Source organism: Balaenoptera borealis (genome assembly GCF_965194805.1).
Source record: "Balaenoptera borealis genome assembly, chromosome: 8".
In the NCBI taxonomy this organism is placed as follows: Eukaryota; Metazoa; Chordata; class Mammalia; order Artiodactyla; family Balaenopteridae; genus Balaenoptera; species Balaenoptera borealis.
The window spans coordinates 40,859,010-40,877,636 of NC_138865.1; the positions used below are offsets into that span (position 1 = coordinate 40,859,010).

General features: G+C 41.5%; 1 protein-coding gene and 1 long non-coding RNA gene across 5 annotated transcripts in view; one reads left to right on the forward strand and one right to left on the reverse strand.

The window, feature by feature from the left end:
• Window positions 1-18,627, forward strand: part of FRMD3 (FERM domain containing 3) — a 380,805-nt gene that overhangs the window by 219,266 nt on the left and 142,912 nt on the right. For all 4 annotated transcript variants that reach the window (XM_082401188.1, XM_082401187.1, XM_082401186.1 and 1 more), the window contains one exon: window positions 6,109-6,213. In XM_082401188.1, coding sequence (XP_082257314.1) covers window positions 6,109-6,213 — 105 coding nt within the window. The remainder of the gene's footprint in view (window positions 1-6,108; window positions 6,214-18,627) is intronic.
• Window positions 1-18,627, reverse strand: part of LOC309633029 — a 329,590-nt gene that overhangs the window by 2,257 nt on the left and 308,706 nt on the right. The gene's annotated exons all lie outside the window — the stretch shown is intronic.

Here is an 18,627-nt window from a genome sequence, read left to right on the forward strand (position 1 = left end):
CGGGAGCCTGGCAGTGGCGAGCTGCACCGGCTCCCGGGAGGGGCAGTGTGGAGAGTGACCTGGGCTCGCACACAGGCTTCTTGGTGGCGGCAGCAGCAGCCTTAGCGTTTCCTACCAGTCTCTGGGGTCCGCGCTGTTAGCCGCGGCTCGCGCCCGCCTCTGGAGTTCGTCTAGGCGGCGCTCTGAATCCCCTCTCCTTGCGCGCCGTGAAACAAAGAGGCAAGAAAAAGTCTCTTGCCTCTTCGGTGGCTGCAGACCTCCTCTCCGGCTCCCTCCCGGCTCGCCGCGGCACGCCAACCCCTTCAGGCTGTGTTCCCTTCAGGCTGTGTTCACGCCGCCAACCCCAGTCCTCTCCCTGCGATCTGACCAAAGCCCGCACCTCAGCTCCCAGCCCCGCCTGCCCCAGCGGGTGAGCAGACAAGCCTCTCGGGCTGGTGAGCGCTGCTCGGCGCTGAGCCTCTGTGCGGGAATCTCTCCGTTTTTCCCTCTGCGCCCCTGTTGCTGTGGGATCCGCGCTGATAGCCGCGGCTCGCACCCGTCTCTGGATTTCGTTTAGGCAGCGCTCTGAATCCCCTCTCCTTGCGCGCCGCGAAACAAAGAGGCAAGAAAAAGTCTCTTGCCTCTTCGGCAGCTGCAGACTTTTTCCCGGACTCCCTCCCGGCTAGCACCGAAGCCCGAGCCTCAGCTCCCAGCCCCCGCCCGCCCCGGCGAGTGAGCAGACAAGCCTCTCGGGCTGGTGAGTGCTGGTTGGCGCCGAGCCTCTGTGCGGGAGTCTCTCCGCTTTGCCCTCCGCACCCCCGTGGCTGCGCTCTCCTCCGCGGCTCCGAAGCTTCCCCCCTCTGCCACCCGCAGTCTCTGCCCGCAAAGGGGCTTCCTAGTGCCTGGAAACCTTTCCTCCTTCACGGCTCCCTCCCACTGGCGCAGGTCCCGTCTCTATTCTTTTGTCTCTGTTATTTCTTTTTTCTTTTACCCTACCCAAGTACGTGGGGATTTTCTTGCCTTTTGGGAGGTCTGACGTCTTCTGCCAGCGTTCAGTGGGTGTTCTGTAGGAGCAGTTCCACGTGTAGATGTATTTCTGCTGTATCTGTGGGAAGGAAGGTGATCTCCGCGTCTTACTCTTCCGCCATCTTACCCCTCCCTCAGTTTTTAAAATTTTTACATAAAAAAGGAATACTTCCAGCTAAACAAACATCTTGACCTAGAGTTTTAATAATTAAGGATTAAAATCTGCCATACTTTTTCATTGAAGACAAGCCATGGCTGACTTAGCCAGTTGATTTTGCTTGTTCTTTTTCTTTAAGCACAAATTTATTGTTATTTTAACTTTGCCATTGAACCAGGGAGTTGAAGTAAATGCATCACCAGCAATTGGCTGCAAGAGGAGTTAAGCAAAAATAATGAGTTCTTTGTCTCTTTGTTCACTTTTTCACCCACAGAGGCCAGTTCTGGGAGGTCAACACTATTCCTCTTAACTTCTTTGTATCTTGATCTATGAAACTGGAGACAAAGATTTAAGATTACGATAATTCTTAATATTATTAATAATGACATCTTACATTGGTATAGGGCTTTGCAGTTTGCAAGAATGCTTTCACATTTTACAAACCACAGGGTTTTAAGGTCTGTGAGATGATAAATTGTGTTTTGCTCACTATTTTTCTCTAATTCCTATCCCAATGCCTGCTGTATAATAGATGCTTAACAAATATGTGAATGAGCCTCAAAATAATCTGGTGGGGTAGATTTGGAAGTTATCATTGTTATTCCCCTTTCATACAAGAAGCAACTAAGCCTCAGAGATTTCATGACTTGCTTAAGGCTTTCTAATACATGTTTTGGGGTGGGGAGGAGAGATGGGATTTTCTGAAAAATAGTCTGGTTTGTGATTACAAAAATTAGTTTCCTGTCCAGTCTGTGGGAGAGAACGCTAAGAGAATGTGGGATTATTGCAAGGAGTTCAGGGATCCACACGCATACCAAGAATTGTCCACAAAAACTGGACAAAGAAGATGGAGAGAGGGCCTAGCCCCCTTCATACTTTGAGGTTTCTGGGGTAAAGAAATCCCAAACCAAACCCTCAAACATGGCAGCCCAGTTTAGATCAGCACATCAAACTGTCTGTGGTGAGAAACTAGAACTAGATCTTGTTCCCCCAATCTGATTTGGACTAATACTTGTAGAAAACACAATAAAATAAATTACTCTTAATTTCTCCACTTATGGAAGACTGGTAACAAAGATTTTACATTCCAGCACTGTCCACAGACCACACCTTGGCTAGATTGGTTTAGATTTTTAACACATTAAAAATATTACAACTATATTTACAATATTTTAATATAGTCTTTATAAAAATATCAATTCACAGTGCACTATAGGTGGTGAGAGCCAGTATTGGGACAACAGTTTAACTATGGTGAACAAATTATTCTTTCAACCCTGAGATTGTATAACCTCATTTAGAGATGGCATCAAAAGTCTATATTTCTGGAATCTAAAAAAAAAAAAAAAAAAGGTTATGAAGAACCTAGGGGCAGGATGGGAATAAAGACGCAGACCTACTAGAGAATGGACCTGAGGACATGGGGAGGGGGAAGGGTAAGCTGGGACAAAGAGAGAGGCATGGACATATATACATTACCAAATGTAAAATAGATAGCTAGTGGGAAGCAGCCACGTAGCACAGGGAGATCATCTTGGTGCTTTGTGACCACCTAGAGGGGTGGTATATGGAGGGTGGGAGGGAAACACAAGAGGGAGGAGATATGGGGATATATGTGTATGTATAGCTGATTCACTTTGTTATAAAATAGAAACTAACACACCATTGTAAAGCAATTATACTCCAATAAAGATGTTAAAAAAAAAGAGTCTATATTTCAGGCACTTTCTTGAGGCATAACATCCAGCTGACTCCTGTAGGAGACCCTTCTCACACATTTGTGCCCTATTGTTTTCCACATGTGTGAAATGCTATTGTGATTAATAAAACACAACTTGGGTAATAGCTCTAAGGAAGTTATATTAGCTATTTGATTTTTCTTCTCTCTTCAGTTGGTACTGGAAATATAACTAATATCTTGTCGGAGAATCAACAAAATTTTGACATTAAAAAGAAGTCCTTATACTTGAAATCTTTGGTTAGCACTTCTCTGTGTAGACCTTGATGGATTAGGGTGAAGGTTGGCTAATTGTACTAAGTTTGAGGAGTCTCTAACACGAGGACTGTGTTTTCTTACCTGAGGCTCTCTGTTAGTTTCCAGAACCCAGGTTTTTCATGAGAGAAAGCAGTGCCCCATTTATTCATTCGATCACACTCAGTGTGCCTGGTACTGGCTTAGGTAGCAGGATAGGGTGTGAACAATGGCCTCTCCCCTCAGAATCAACAGGAGGAAGTGAGTGGAGGGTTTGGGTTAGTTCAACAGAGTTCCAGCAGTGGGAGGTAGGGGGAAGAACCAGTGCTCACCCCGAAGCTCCTTCCCTGAAGTGAGACGTGTGGGGCTGGCAGCTGGACTTCTGCACCCTCACATAACATACCTGAACAAACTCTTCCAACTCTTGGTACTGGGCCTGGGTGGCCTTTTGTTTAGTGCAAGAGCTGGGCTTAATGCACAGAAATGATAATGATAGGTACTTAAATGACTTAAGAACATTGTCCAGCTCTCCAGGCAGGAGTGGAACGGAGCAGAACGTGAGGCTGTAAACTGGCTTCCTTGGCACGAAGCAGTGACATAGAGCATCTCGAGATGATGAGGTTGGATGGCAGCCTGCAGATTCAGGGGCAGTTTGTGTTCTATAGACTGGAAAAACCTTTGATTTTTCTGAGTTGGGGAATGGACAATTCTCAAGGGAAAATGGGCATTTTTCCTAGTGGGCTCTGGAGACAGGTACAATTTTTACACTTTTCCCACGCTGGGAAAATTCCTCTAGACCAATGCTTCTCAAACTTGCATGAGCATATGAATAACTGAGGGAAATGCAGGTTAGGTTAGGTTGGTCTGGGACGGTGCCTGAAATTCTGTGTTTCCAACAAGCTCCCTCCCGGGTGATGCTGAATTTGCTACAGTATTGCTGGACTGAGGGTGGTGCTCTGAGGAACAGAGACCTGGAACCCACCTGGTGGCGTGGACCCATGGGAACTGGCCTCACCTGCTTTTGCTGAAGGCATTGATCCCTGTTTCAGACGCAGTTGTATTATCCAGCCACTACATTGTCTGCTGTGCTGTTTCCTTCTCTCAAGGATCTTAGATAGTCTGAGATATTGCTGTAGAGTATATATTGGTTGCTGTGTTTAATCATTTAAAAAAATAATCTTTGTTGTGCTTCAGAGTACTACATCTTCTTCAGGGCACCGTAGCTGTCATACACAATCAAGGTCCCACATCATTACAAGGCATTGCCTTAACCCACATGTCTTGTTGGGGGTAGTCCACCATAGTAAATTCTGCTTTGGAGAGCTTGGCAATCCAATCATAAAATGATGAACTCATGTGTTATGTTCAGTGATTTGATCCTGCAGCAGCCTCTAAGATGGATGGGTTGCAGAATAAATCTATGAAAGGAACTATATCCATTGATTATATTCTGGGCATTGAATTTAGCTGTCATCAGATATAGCTTGTCGTTTGAGCCTTCCGGGTTAAAAACAATTACAGAAATCTAAAAACAAGTTCCATTTTGATGTTTTGTTCCTTGTGAGCTACATCAAATGGGTTCTTTTATAAAGAAAGTAAAGGTTCAAAACTCATCCAAAATTACACTCAAAAGTGACTTCAGGAAAATGGAGGCTTCATATCACAGTATGTGCTTATAAGCCCCAGTCCTTTGTTCAGTGTGGTACATCCCAGGCCAGTGAATGACTTTTTCATCAACTTCCCAAGCTGGTGGTAGTGGTTTCTAAAGAAAAGATAATCACATAGCATAGACCAAACTGATCTTCCAAAATTATTTTTAGTGGATTGGAAGAGTGGCTTCACTTAATGTCTCTGATTTCTTCATTTATTTTTGTAGGTCACATTCCATCCCTAAAACATTCCATGGGTCTGTCAGCAACTTTGATTGAAGCAGAAAGTTATCAAATGTCCTGATGAGGGCTTGGAAGGGTCTTTGCTCTTAAGGAGTTTTGTTGTAATGGTATTTATCTTAATCAGATTTGGCTAATACTTCTCTTACTCATAGAGTTTTAGAAGGAAAAATAATCTAGCCAACTTAGAAATCTAGTCCAACCAACTCATTTTACTGATGTGGAAACAGCTGGGTAGTTTGCTCAAGGTCACCCAGACCTGTCTCTGAATCCCAGTCCTTGACTCCCCGCCCCAGTCTACCTCAGTGCCTTTCTGTGTTGATTTATGGGTGTGATATGGAGGCTGTGAGGCCTGAGGCAGCAAGTTTTCCACCTTTCCTGGTGGGAGTTGGGGTGTTCTATCTGATACATTCATTGCATTTCCATACCATCCAGACCCTGTGTTCTAGCAGAGTCACAGTAGATTAACCAATGTTCCAAAGAGGCAAAGTGGCATGGAGCCTGGATTCTGTAGCCTGGTGACCTGGGTCAAATCCTACTTTGCTCCGTACATGTTGTGTGACTTTGGGTAAGCCACTGAGCCTCTCTTCAGATATAAAATGGGGACCTTCCTTGCAGGATTGTTGTGAGGACTGAATGAGCAGTTAAAGCAAGCAGCCAGGTGCATTGTATTTGGAATTGTGTGTGGTTTTACAAACTGTGGATGTCTACTAGGTATTGAGTTGTGAAATCAGTGTTCTGAATCATAAATAGCATTAGAAAAATTAAATGGCATACACTAGGATAAAATAGAACATAGTAGAGCGTGTTGCACCTAGGCAGGGTATTGTTTGGTATCCTTTTGGTTCCCCTTTTTGGTGTTCCTTTGGTTTTGTGTGTGTGTGCGTGTGTGTGTAATGGCTCACAGTATAAAATGAATTTCTCACTGTGGATTGCAGTTAAGAGTTTGGAAGCTCCTGCTCCAGGGAGCAGGGTGAGTGAATTCATCTGTCTTAGCACAGACCTATTGGAGTGAATGAGGCACATTTTAGACATGAATGTACAAGGCAAACTCTGGCTGAAACATAAATGTGCTTCCTTTGCAGAGGGAGACCAAAGGGCAGTTTCTTATTGACCACATCTGCAACTACTACAGCTTGCTGGAGAAGGACTACTTCGGCATTCGTTTTGTGGACCCAGAGAAGCAGCGGGTAAGAGCTGACCACTATCTGGACCCATTTGGGGGGGTCACTCAGGCTTTGGGGTGCTGAATAGGTTCTTCTCAGAGCAATTGTGGTGCACTTGTTCTCATGGTTATTGACCACATGAAACTTACCAGCCTGGGTATGTGTGTGCACATGCACGTGTGTGTGTGCATGTAATTGTGTATAAGAATCTGGCACTGTTCTCACTGGACTGAATGAGACAGGGGGAAGGGAAACTTAACATTAGGGCTTTCCAGAAAGCTACTCCCACCTGGTTGAAGAGAGAATGTTATTGTGCCCTTTGAACCCAGAGTTTGCCATAGCTTCTCAAACAGTGGCTACATAAAATCTCATTATAGAGAAAATCCACCCCTCACTATAAAAAGTTATTAGTAGAGAGAGGAACAAGGGGGTGACTGTTTTAATGGCATGAGGTTTTCTTTTGGGGATGATGAAAGTGTCTGAAACTTGATATAGGTGATAGATATACAACATTGTGAGTGTACTAAATGCCATTGAAGTGTACACTTTAAAATGGTTAATTTTATGTTATGTTAATTTTACCTCATTTTTAAAAAAAGTTTTGGCAGATGATGGGTTAAGATACTTTGCAAGCTGCTCCTTGGGCACCACTAAATTTGACAGCCTCCATTGTATTCCTGCTCCTGGACACACCTATCCTTCCTGGTCTCTGTTGATGCATAAGAGTGAGCAGGGTAGTCTTGGCTTTTGAGCCAGTGTACCAGCCTAAGAGTGTTCGGGTATGGCATGTGCTGAACTCACAGTGATGTGTGTCCCTCACATCAAAAGACCCCAGGAATCTCCATCCCAGTTCCTACCACCTAGCGTTTATCATTCCTCAACCCTACTGTGGGTCCCAGCTATGGGTTAAAAGGCCCTGTACCTGCTCCAGGCTGTGTTTCTTACCCTGCCCTACTGACAAGCAGGGCAAAGTGTGAAGGGGTTAACTGGGGATGACTGCCTTCTTTAATTTGCTCTCCTCCTTACCAGTGTCTCTGGTCATCTTCCTGTCCCCTTTTCCCCTCCTCACAACCCCACCTGGTTCTTGGTTTTGTGTTTACTGACTAATACAATGAGGGAGAGACTCACAGAGTGTATTTTTGTAAAGGAGGAGGATGTTGAAGGAATAGATTAATCTTCTGAAACATGGAGAATCTTATTGACCTCTCAGTAGGACCTAATCCTCTATAAAGGGATATAATGCAGTGGCTCAGAAGAAGGAGATTTTGGTTTCCTGTAGCACTTGCAGGAACCCTTGAATGGACCAAGCATTTATCTGAGTGAGAGGAAGGTAGCAGGACACTGTGAGGATGTAGAGCTGACATGAGATCATGGAGGGAATTTGCGTGGTGTTTGCTACTGAGTAACAGTGATTCCCAGACCTGGCCCTGCAACTAAGTCAGTTTAGGTATTTGCTAAAAATGCTTAGTGTGGACCTTATTCTAGACCTCCTGAATCAGAATTCCTGGGGCTAGGGTCAGGAAGATGTATTTTAAGACATCTTGATTCTAATTTTGATGCATCCATCCCAGCTTTGTCTCCTGACCGGTTTGGGGGACCATGGCATAAAGATGTTTATAGACATAATTTCTTATGGCCTATGAATATATGACCCTTGTATGGAGGGAGAAACAGGCTCAAAAACATTGTTACTTACCCAAGGTCCCACAGGTAGTAAGTGATGCAGTGAGTATTTGAATTTAGAATTATGGTTCAGAGTCCCCATGGCCAAACAGACTCTGTGAACTATATTAGTCATCTAAGCACCACTGTAAATAGATTATTTTTGTGCAAAATTCTAAACAGCCCACCTGCAGAAGTAACTCTGGCTACCATTAGTTGAGCATTTATTATATGCCAGGAATTTTATCATATGATCTTTAGTGTTCCCCAAAACACTTCAAGGAAGGGGAAACTGAGGCACAGAGAGGGTCAGTGGCTTGCCTATGGCTAGTAATTATAAGAGGAAGGATGGAATCTGAACCCATACTCTTTCCATTTCATCTCTCAGATGAAAATTTGAAACATAGCCTAGACTAGGGATCTGTAAACCCTTTCCATAAAGGGCTAGATAGAAAATATTTGCAGCTTTGTAACTCAAAAAACTTCTGTTGTAATTACTCAATTAGTAATTTCTAGTGGAAAGTGGCCATAGACAATACCTAAATTAACGAATGTGTCTGTGTTCCCATAAAACTTTTTTCCAGTGAAAGTATTTCACCAAAATAGGCAGTTGGCCATAGTTTGCTGACCCTTGGTCTACACAATAGCTGGACACCATTTAAATGCATAAGCCTTTTTCATTCCTCTTGACCCTCTCGTTGGGGAGATACTGGATAAAATATTAAGCAAAGTCTTTAGAATTAGAATCAGGGGTATCAATATGAACCCATGTTTTTTAATATACATAGATAAATACAGAAATAAATATAAGGGGTGTGTGTGTGTGTGTATGTGTGTGTGTGTGTGTGTGTGTGTGTGTGTGTATTAGGGTGGGGGTTTAGTAAGTATACATATATTTCCAGGTCCCACCTGCTGAGATGACTTAGAGGCAATGACACCACTGTAGTAATAAGTACACCTAGCCTTCAGATCTTGGTTTCAAACACCATGCTCTAATAAAAGGAAGAAGGGCTCCTTGCAGAAAAGGCTGATTCTAGGGCTGGGGTAGTGAAATCACAAGGTGAGCTTGGAGCATCTTGTGGCACCAGGAAGTAAAAAATTACTCAAAAACCAAAATGTAGGGCACTAGGAAAGGCGCAGAGCCGATGTGAAAGAACTGCCAATGACCAAAACTGGAACAATTGGAGTTCAAAAACAAATGACCGCGGGCTTCCCTGGTGGCATAGTGGATAAGAATCCTCCTGCCAATGCAGGGGACACGGGTTCGAGCCCTGGTCCAGGAAATTCCCAAATGCCACGGAGCAACTAAGCCCATGCCCCACAACTACTGAGCCTGCACTCTAGAGCCTGCGAGCCACAACTGCTGAGCCCGTGTGCCACAGCTACTGAAGCCTGTGTGCCTGGAGCCTGTGCTCTGCAACAAGAGAAGCCACTGCAACGAGAAGCCTGTGCACCGCAATGAAGAGTAGCCTCCACTTGCTGCAACTAGAGAAAGCCCATGCGCAGCAACAAAGACCCAACGCAGCCAAAAATTAATTAATTAATTAATTTTAGAAAAACAAATAACAATAGCATTGGATTATAATCCATAGAATGAAATAAATATCCATGAGACTATACTGATATAAATAAATAACTGCATAAATAAATAAAAGGCGGAAAAGAGGCAGCTCTTCCTTACAGAAGAATTCCAATTAATTAATGTAGGGGGAATGAGAGAAATAGAAATCTACCATTAGAGTGCCAAAATAATAATTGTTGTGGGCAAGATCGATCGATGAATGCTAAAATTAATGGGCAACAGTTTGAGGAGAAGCAGGATATTTGCACAGTCTCAAGGAAGTCCCCTGTCATTTGTTTTTGAACTCCAATTGTTCCAGTTTTGGCCATTGGCAGTTCTTTCACATCGACTCTGTGCCTTTCCTAGTGCCCTACATTTTGTTTTTTGAGTAATTTTTTACTTCCTGGTGCCACAAGATGCTCCAAGCTCCATGCTTCCCTTCTGCCCCGAGCCCGGTATTTTTTTTTTTTAATGTTTTTTGTTTGTTTGTTTGTTTTATTTTTGGCTGCATTGGGTCTTCGTTGCTGTGTGCGGGCTTTCTCTAGTTGTGGGGAGCAGGGGCTACTCTTTGTTGTGGTCCGCAGGCTTCTTGTTTCAGTGGCTTCTCTTGTTGTGGAGCACAGGCTGTAGGCACATGGGCTTCAGTAGTTGTGGCACGTGGGCTCAGTAGTTGTGGCTCACAGGCTCTAGAGTGCAGGTTCAGTAGTTGTGGCACACGGGCTTAGTTGCTCCGTGGCATTTGGGAATTTCCCGGACCAGGGCTCGAACCCGTGTCCCCTGCATTGGCAGGCGGATTCTTAACCACTGCGCCACCAGGGAAGCCCGAGCCTGGTATTTTTAAATTATTGATACAAGGGGAAAAGGAATAACTTTATAGTGGAAAGACTTGGCAGACACCACTTTAACCAAGCGATCAGTGTTAATATCAACAATAAAAAGAAATACCAATGTCATGGACTCCCCAATACCATGCACTGAGAAGGGCACTCTCTCTCTGTGGTATTCTTCACAACAATGCATAACCTCATTCAAATCTGGAGGGAACATCAGACAAACAAAAGGAAGAGACATTCTCCAAAACAACTTACCAGTACTCTTCAAAACTGTTCAGGTCATGAAGGACAAGAAAAGATTGGGGAACTCTCACAGATTAGAGAGATGCATCAACTAAGGTAATATGGAATCCTGGATTGGACGCTGGAACAGAGAAAAGTGTAGTAGTTGGGAAAACTGGTGAATTCCAGATTAAGTCTGTAGTTTAGTTAATAGTATTGGGTTAATATTAGTTTCTTAATTTTGATAATTGCTCTATGGCTATATAAGATGCTAATACTAAGGTAGATGAGTAGTTATGCTATTTTTGCAACTTTTCTGTATGACTAAAATTATTTTTTTAACTTAAGCTTCTGGGTTGATATGCTTCATTTTTCTTTATATTTTGACTTCGTTCACCTTAATTTTTAGTGTCCAGACTCAGGTAGTAGATTAGTGGAAAAAATAAGGGCTGCTCCAAAACAAAACCATCTTCTCTGATGTATTCATTAAATTGCTTAGAGGGCTGCCTGAATAGTTCTGTTTTCCCTTGCAATATAGCCGTTATAGCCTTTTGCTTTTGAAGATACAGTATGAGTGTAACTTCCACATGGATTGCAAAGTAGTTGCTATACAAAACTGTATGGACTTTGTACTCAGAAAGAGGCTTAGGCTTTGTACTCATAAAGATGCTTGGACTTTGTACTCAGAAGGATGCAAATTAAATCCCATCTCTGCTGGGTAGTAAGCTGTGTGATCTTGACCAAGTTATTGAGCTTCTCTGAGTCTTTGTCCTGATTGTTAATATAGATAACAGTACCTACATGTAAGGTTGATATGGGAATTAGAGATAAGCTATGTAAATGCTTAACAATGGTATATATGGAGTATATGTTATGTGTTATTTTTATTATTAATTGTTATTATTACTTTTACTATGTATTAGCTAGGTCTAGGTGAGACAATTGCAGGAGGAAATACAGCCATGATTGGCAAGTCTAAAACCTAGAAATGTTCACAATAACTTCTTTTAAAGGCAGGATAGCCATTATTATGATCATTGGGGAGAGAAGAGGGAGGAAGTGAACCTTGGGTAATTATTGGGTTGGCCAAAAAGTTCATTTGGGTTTTTCCATGGAAAACCCCAAAAAAACCTGAATGAACTTTTTGGCTAACCCAATTTTAAAAAAGGGCTCAAAGACACAACAGTATGCTGATATGAGAGTTTTAAGCAGAGATTAATTGACAAGTATTGGTTTATTTTTTGTTTTTGTTTTGTTTTGTTTTACCAGCTCGTGTACTTTTTCTCAATGGAAAATAAAACAATGAATTATTTGGATAGAAAGCTAAACAAGAAAAAATCAAGTTAGTTAGAAAGCCTGAAGTGGAACTTACCTCTGCTGTGGGAGTTGGTGGTTTGCCTACAACTCTTCACAACTTGATTTATGGTACACCATTGTGGAATATTAAATATTTAACACTATTACATTTGGAATACCATATGTTTGACAAGATGTCTTATGCCCAATATGCTGTGAGAGTGGTGAGGACTGAGTCAGTAAATGATGACTATCTTTTGCTATTTTAATAGCGAGGGCCCAGAATTTCCATTATTTTAAAAATTTGATGTAGGATGGGACAGATTGAATACTGGTCAATAAAAGTCCTCTTGAATTTCCACCACATTTATCTTCTGAAGAACTCATATAATCTTAGTTGCCTAAGATTAGGGAAAAGCTGGGTAGTATCCTTCTCATTTTATTGGGAGAGAAGCTGGGACTACAAGTTTAGAAGACTTGGAAGAAATAATTCCAGAAGAAAAAGATCTTACTTGGCTTGTCCAGATATTTTTTATTAAATGTAGCATAATCTTTCTACCACTTCTGCTCAGGTGCTAGGGTAACTTCCCTTTGGAAAGATGAAGTTTTGAAATAATTAGTTGGGTTTCATAATTCTACTTTCTATGGCTATGGTTTGAGATGTCCACTGTCCTGGTTTCCCTTCTTATTCTTCCACACTTCCCTCTTTCCCAAACCCAGCTAGGGAAATCACCCCCAGTGCCTTAGAACTGAGGAAGTACCCCAACCCTAGCCAGCCAGAGGAGGAATTATACCAGGACTTGGTTTATAGACTTCAGGGAGATTGAACCCAATGCTTTTGATTTTTAACTTCCCTGTCTCTAAGCATTTGTTTAACCCACTTACATGACTGTCATTGACTTTTCTAACTTAAGGGCTATTCTGACTCATACCCAAAGACAACATATTTAGTTTGGAAATCTACACCCCTGGGGTAATCTCTGCAAGCACCCTTGTTTTAGGGCGTTCTGTGTCATGTGACCACCAGACGTCCTTTCTGATAGGATGACCTGGGAAATCATGGATGCAAGGACATGCTGAATACTAATGCCTCCTCCCTCCAAATATAATTACAGCCCTGAGGTTTTTATGTTGGCAGCCAGAAAGAACAAGTGAGCCTGTCAGTGAGTCTTGTTAATAATGGGAAAAGACCTTGCCTATGTTAGAGCAATTTGCTTTTTCTGGAAGCAGCTTTGGGGAGGACATGGAATGGAAAAAAACAGGCCCAGTGATTTGAAGTTTCACTCTGGGGATGGTGCCAGGAAGCTAGACAGCATTATGTCCCACCAGCTGCTCCTGCTTTGAAAGGCTACTTCCTGGGGAAATTGCTTCATAGATGCTCGAAACTAGGAATGAGAGTGGTATCTGAGATCTAGGGCAACCCTGCACTAAAGTGGAGGGCTGTATTGCTGCCTCAAGTCACTGGTCATGAATTTGCTTAATGAGTCCTGTTTTACTTTTGAGTCTCAGGGGTATTAAATATTAAGAGTACTTGGATGTCTGTTTCGGGAGGGGTATGGACAAGTAACTTGGCTTTCCAGGAAAAGACTTTGGGTACTCAAGTTACAAGGAACACAGCACTATCATAACAGCTTGAAAATTGGATATATTGTGTATTGGTTCAATTGTGGTCCAAGGTATTAACACTGACAGATTTGGGGAAATTGTCATATTCTTTCAGAAGAAAGCAGAACTTGGTGCTTAACTAAAATTATTGCTCATCGTTAACTCTATCTACACCTGATGTCCTCTCCTGGGAAGGAATGGGATGCCTGATAAAGACAGGTTGCAATCTGGAAGTCACTTAGCCAATTGAGATGTTATAATTTTAGTGGTGGGGAGGAGCAAACTCATGAACTGGTTATCTTGTTCAGGTCAAAAGGCAAACATAAGGAAGAACTTCTGGGAATATGGCAGAGTAGGAAGACCCTGAGCTCACCTTCTTCCATGTGCATACCAAAATTACAACTGTTTACAGGGCAGCTATCTATGAAAACAACCTGAAGACTAGGAGAAAAGATCTTTCACAACTAAAGATACAAAGAAAGAACCATAACATGACAGGTAAGAGGGGTGGAGACACAGTATGGTCACACAACTGGAAGGTGACCCACAAACAGGAGGATAGTCACAATTGCAGAGGTTTTCTCCATGAAGTGAGGACCCTGAGCCCCACATAAGGCTGCCCAGCCTGGGGGTCTTGCACCAGGAAGATGGGCCCCCAGAACATCTGTCTTTGAATGCAAGCAGGGCTTGCATATGGGAGAGCCAGAGGGGTGTAGGGAACAGATTCTGCTCTTAAAGGGTGCACACAAAGTCTCATGCACTCCAAGTCCCAGTGAAGAGGCAGTCATTTGAAAGGATCCTGGGTCAGACCCCCTTGCTGATCTTGGAGAGCCTCCTGGAGAGGCAGGAGGCAATTGGGACTCCTGCTAGGGACATAGACATTGACAGCAGCCATTTTGGAGAACTCATTCTATCACAAGGACACTGATAGAATGGTGAGAAATGTAACCAACCTTAGGCAAAATGGAGACAGAGGAATATGTTCCAAATGAAGGGATAAGACAAAACCCCAGAAGAAGAACTAAGCAAAGTAGAGATAAGCAATCTACCTGAAAAAGAGTTCAAGTTAATGATCACAAAGATGATCATAAAGATGCTCAACAAACTTGAGAGAAGAAAAGATAAACACAGTGAGAAATTTAACAGAGTTAGAAAATATAAAGAACCACAACAAAGCTAAAGAACACAATAACTAAAAAAAAACTAGAAGGAATTGACAGTAGATTAGATGATACAGAGGAACAGATCAGTGAGCTGGAAGATAAAGTAGTGGAAGTCACCCAAGCTGAACAGAAAAAAAAAGAAAAAGAATTTTTAAAAAATGAGGATAGTTTAAGAGATCTCTGGGACAGCATCAAGCATATTAATATTTGTATTTTAGGGGTCCCAGATGGATAAGAGAGAAAGGGTCAGAAAATTTATTTGAAAAAAAAATAGCTGAAAATTTCCCTAATGTGGGAAAGAAAAAAGACATCTCAGTCCAGGAATCACAAAGAGCCCCCCGAAAGAAACCCAAAGAATTCCACACCAATACACATTATCTTTAACTTTTGCCATTTTAATTATAAAAAGAGAATCTTAAAAGCAGCAAGAGAAAAGCAACTAGTTATGTACAAGGGAACTCCCATAAGACTATGAGCTGACGTTTTGACAGAAATATTGCAGGCCAAAAGGGAGTGGCATGATATATTCAAAGTGCTGAAATAAAAAACCTGCAGCCAAGAATAGTCTACCCAGCAAGGTTCTCATTCAGATTTGAAGAAGAGATAAAGAGTTTTACAGACAGGCAAAAGCTAAGAGTTCAGCAACACTAAACTGACATTATGAGAAATGTTAAAGGGATTTTTCTAAGCAGAAAAGACGACAACTAGAAATATGAAAGGAGAAATCTCATAAGTAAAGATAAACGTATAGTATAGGTAGTAGGTCAATCACTTTTAAAGCTAGTAGGAAGGTTAAAAGACAAAAGTAGTAAAATCATCTATATCCACAATAAGTAGTTAAGGGATACACAAAACAAAAAGATGTAAAATATGATGTCAAAAACAGTAAACATGGAGGGAGGAGTAAAAATGCAGGGTTGTTAGAATGCATTCAAACTTTAGAGAGCAGCAACTTTAAAAAATTGTGCGTGTGTGTGTGTGTGTGTGTGTGTGTGTGTGTGTGTGTGTATCCTCATGGGAACCACAAACCAAAAATCTTTAACAGATACACATGCAAAAAAGAGAAAGGAATCCAAATATAACACTAAATATAGTCCAGCAGTCCCCAACCTTTTTGACACCAGGGACCAGTTTCATGGAAGACAATTTTTCCATGGACGGGAGCGTGGGGATAGTTCAGGTGGTAATGCGAGCAATGGGGAGCGGCAGATGAAGCTTTGCTCGCTTGCCCACCGCTCACCTCCTGCTGTGTGGCCCGGTTCCTAACAGGCTGTGGACTGGTACCAGTCCATGTCCCGTGGGTTGGGGACCCTGGATACAATCAACAAATCACAAAAGAGCAAAAGAAGAAGAAAGGAACAAAAAATAACTACAAAGACAACCCCGAAACAATTAACAAAATGGTAATAAGTACATACCTATCAATAATTACTTTACATGTAAATGGACTAAATGCTCCAATCGAAGGACACAGTGTGGCTGAATGGATACAAAAATAAGACCAATATATATTCTGTCTACAAGAGACTCACGTTAGATCTAAAGACACACACACAGACTGAAAGTAAGGGGATGGAAACAAGTATTCCATGCAAATGAAAATGAAAAGAAAGCTGGAGTAGCAAGACTTATATCAGACAAAATCGACTTTAAAACAAAGACTGTAAGAAGAGACAAAGACAGATGTTACATAATGATCAAGGGATCAATCCAAGAAGAAGATATAAGAATTGTAAATATATATGTACCCAACAGAGGAGCACCTAAATACATAAAGCAAATATTAACAGACATAAAGAGAGAAATTGATAGTAACACAATAATAGTAGAGGACTTTAACACCCCACTTACATCAATGGACAGATCATCCAGACAGAAAATCAATAAGGAAACACTGGCTACACTGAGGTATCACCTCACACTGGTCAGAATGGCCATCATCAAAAAATCTACACACAATAAATGCTGGAGAGTGTGTGGAGAAAAGGGAATCCTCTTGCACTGTTGGTGGGAATGTAAATTGATACAACCACTATGGAGAACAGTATGGAGGTTCCTTAAAAAACTAAAAATAGAACTACTGTATGACCCAGCAATCCCACTACTGGGCATATACTCTGAGAAAACCATAATTCAAAAAGACACATGCATCCCAGTGTTCATTGCAGCACTATTTACAATAGCCAGGACATGGAAGCAACTTAAATGTCCATTGACAGATGAATGGATAAAGAAGATGTGGCACATATATACAATGGAATATTAGTCAGCCATAAAAAGGAACAAAATTGGGTCATTTGTAGAGATGTGGATGGACATAGAGTCTGTCATACAGAGTGAAGTAAGTCAGAAAGAGAAAAACAAATATCATATATTAATGCATATATGTGGAATCTAGAAAAATGGTACAGATGCACCTATTTGCAGGGCAGGAGTGAGACGCAGATGTAGAGAACAGACGTGTGGACATGGTGGGGAAGGGGGTGGGATGACCTGGGAGATTGGCATTGACATATATACACTACCATATGTAAAATAGATAGCTAGTGGGAACCTGCTGCATAGCACAGGGAGCTCAGCTTGGTGCTCTGTGGTGACCTAGATAGGGTGGGATGGGGGGGTGGGAGGGAGGTCCAAGAGGGAAGGGATATATGTATACATATGGCTGATTCACTTCATTGTACAGCAGAAACTAACACAACATTGTAAAGCAGCTATACCCCAATTTTAAAAAAATAAGGAAACACTGGCCTTAAACAAGACTCGAGACCAGCGTACCTAATAGACATATATAGACCATTCCATCCAAAAGCAACTGCATACGCATTTTTTCAAGTGCACATGCAACATTCTCAAGGATAGATCACATGCTAGGCCACAAAACAAATCTCAATAAACTTAAGAAGATGGAAATCATATCAGACACCTTTTCTGACCACAGTGCTATAAGACTAGAAATCAACTACAGGAGAAAAACTGAAAAAAAAACAAAAAACACAAAACATGAACACATGGAGGCTAAACAATATGCCACTAAACAACCAATGGGTCAGTGAAGAAATCAAAAAGGAAATTTAAAAAATGAGAGAAATGAAAATGGAAAGACAATGATCCAAAATCTGTGGGACCCAGCAAAAGCAGTTCTAAGAGGGAATTTTGTAGCGATATTAACCTGCCTCAGGAAACAGGAAAAATCTCAAACAACCTAAATTTACATCTAAAGGAACTAGAAAAAGAAAAACAAACAAAACCCAAAGTTAGGAGAAGGAAAGAAATAATAAAGATCAGAGCAAAGGTAAATGAAATAGAGACTAGAAAGACAATGAAAAAGATCAATGATACTAAGAGCTGGTTCTTTGAAAAGATACACATAATTGATAAACCTTTAGCCAGGCTCATCAAGAAAAAAAGAGAAAGGGCCTAAATAAATAAAATCAGAAATAAAGGAAGAGAAGTTACAACTGACACCACAGAAATACAAAGGATCATAAGAGATTTCTAAGAACAATTATATGCCAACAAGATGGATAACCTAGAAGAAATGGAAAAATTCCTAGAAATGTACAATTTTCCAAGACTGAATCAGGAAGAAATAGAAAATACGAACAGACCAATTACCAGTAATGAAATGGAATCAGTAATTTTAAAAAAACCTCCCAACAAATAAAAGTCCAGGACCAGATGGCTTCACAGGTGAATCCTACCAAGCATTTAACATTTATCCGTCTCAAACTATTCCAAAAAATTGAGGAGGAAGGAATGCTTCTGAACTTATTCTATGAGGCCAGCATCACCCTGATACCAAAACCAGAAAAAGACACCACAAAAAAAGAAAATTACAGGCCACTATCACTGATGAACATAGATGCAAAAATCCTCAACAAAATACTAGCAAACAGAATCCAACAACACATTAAAAGGATCATACACCATGATCAAGTGGGGTTTATCCCAGGAATGCAAGGATTCTTCAATATATGCAAATCAATCAATGTGATACACCATATTAACAAACTGAAGGAGAAAAACCATATGATAATCTCAATAGATGCAGAAAAAGCTTTTGACAAAATTCAACACCCATTTATGATAAAAA